A 1,644-nucleotide genomic window follows, 5' to 3' on the forward strand; every position below is an offset into this window, starting at 1 on the left:
ACCCGAGCTCGCCGACCTGCTGCGGACCAAGAACCACTTCCCCTGTCTTCGACTGCGCCTACCAGGGCTTCGCCACCGGCGACCTCGCCCAGGACAACGGCGCCATCCGCCTCTTCGTCGACCGCGGCTTCGAGCTCGTCATCGCCCAGAGCTTCGCCAAGAACTTTGGCCTCTACGGCGAGCGCGCCGGCTGCTTCCACGTCGTCACGGGCCCCGGCGCCGACGCCACGGCCACCATTGGCCGCATCGCCTCGCAGCTCGCCATCCTGCAGCGCTCCGAGATTTCGAACCCGCCCCTCTACGGCGCCCGCATCGCCTCCACCGTCCTCAACGACGCCGCCCTCTTTGCCGAGTGGCAGGGCAACCTGCGCGCCATGTCCGGCCGCATCATCGACATGCGCAAGGCCCTGCGCGCCAAGCTCGAGGCCCTCGGCACCCCCGGCACCTGGCACCACATCACCGACCAGATTGGCATGTTCAGCTTCACCGGCCTGTCCGAGGCCCAGGTCCTCAAGCTGCGCGACGACGCGCACGTCTACATGACCAAGAACGGCCGCATCAGCATGGCCGGCCTCAACACGAGGAATATCGACTACTTTGCCGAGGCCGTCGACAAGGTCGTCCGGGCGTCGTCGTAGGGCCGCCGAGACGACGGCGGACAGAGGGACATGGGCCGTGTAGATGCTCTTCTTTTCGCCTGGATGGATCGCCTGGATGGATCGCCTGGATGGATCGCCTGGATGGATCGCCTGGATGGATCGCCTGGATGAATCGCCTCAAGGGATCGCCGGGCATGGATCGCCTGGCATGGAACAAAAGCGTGCAGCTAGCTAATGTCAACATGTGTTATGGTACCTGTCCTGCGCTGAATCAAGAGTGATGCGACCCCTGGTGTCGAAGGAACCAGCGGAGTGTATGTGGTTGGCCATCGATATGACGATTGTAACAAAATGCAGGGACAATCTGCTGGACGCGCCAATCTGGTCTTCTTGATCGGCCCTTGTATCGCATGCCAACGACCGATGTAACCGGACCCCCGACGCACAGCGGTGGAGCGATCTGTTCCGAAGCGCCGCTGGCCCTGCACGGCGGGCATCTAACTTCCGGGCGCGTGGCGGCCCGCCAAGCTGGCTCTTCTGTGCTGCCGTCAAGATGCTGGATGGTGGGCGGCTAGTCATGATTGTCTCGCGGGCTGTGGACTCGCAGTGCTGGTGATTTCCAAACGAGATTAGCGGGTGACTTCCTCGTATGCGGCTTTTAACATGAACCGTAGCGTCGAAGAGAAGAGTCTGGAGTTCACCGTCACAAGCGTCTCGCTCATCCGCGCCTTTCTGCACTGCATCTGGATCACTCACTTGTGCTGCGTATGCCGACACGGAGAGGCATCTCGTCGATCTGACCTGGACCAGCTCGCAGACGAGCGCCCGACTGAGCCTCCCCTTCCTTTCGTTTCAACAGCGTCGCAGCCCGAGGCCACACACCAGCCATGACGCTCCTCTCCCTGCCCGACGACCTCGCCAGCAGGGCCCTCTCCATGTTCGACGCCCTCGTCTCCCAAGGCCGTCTGCACTACGCCGCCACGACGCCCGAGACGCACCACGTCAACAGCTTCACCGTAAGCTCGCCGCCCCCCCCCCCACGCGC

General features: G+C 63.4%; 1 protein-coding gene across 1 annotated transcript; it reads left to right on the top strand.

Annotated features, from left to right (window-relative positions):
• Window positions 1-374: 374 nt before the first annotated feature.
• Window positions 375-638, top strand: VDBG_08356 (aspartate aminotransferase; the record flags this gene model as incomplete). Its single annotated transcript, XM_003001265.1, has 1 exon — window positions 375-638. The coding sequence occupies one exon, from the start codon at window positions 375-377 to the stop codon at window positions 636-638; it is 264 nt and encodes an 87-aa protein (XP_003001311.1).
• Window positions 639-1,644: the final 1,006 nt, after the last annotated feature.

The sequence above is a fragment of the Verticillium alfalfae genome, genomic scaffold (genome assembly GCF_000150825.1).
Source record: "Verticillium alfalfae VaMs.102 supercont1.12 genomic scaffold, whole genome shotgun sequence".
Lineage (NCBI taxonomy): Eukaryota > Fungi > Ascomycota > Sordariomycetes > Glomerellales > Plectosphaerellaceae > Verticillium > Verticillium alfalfae.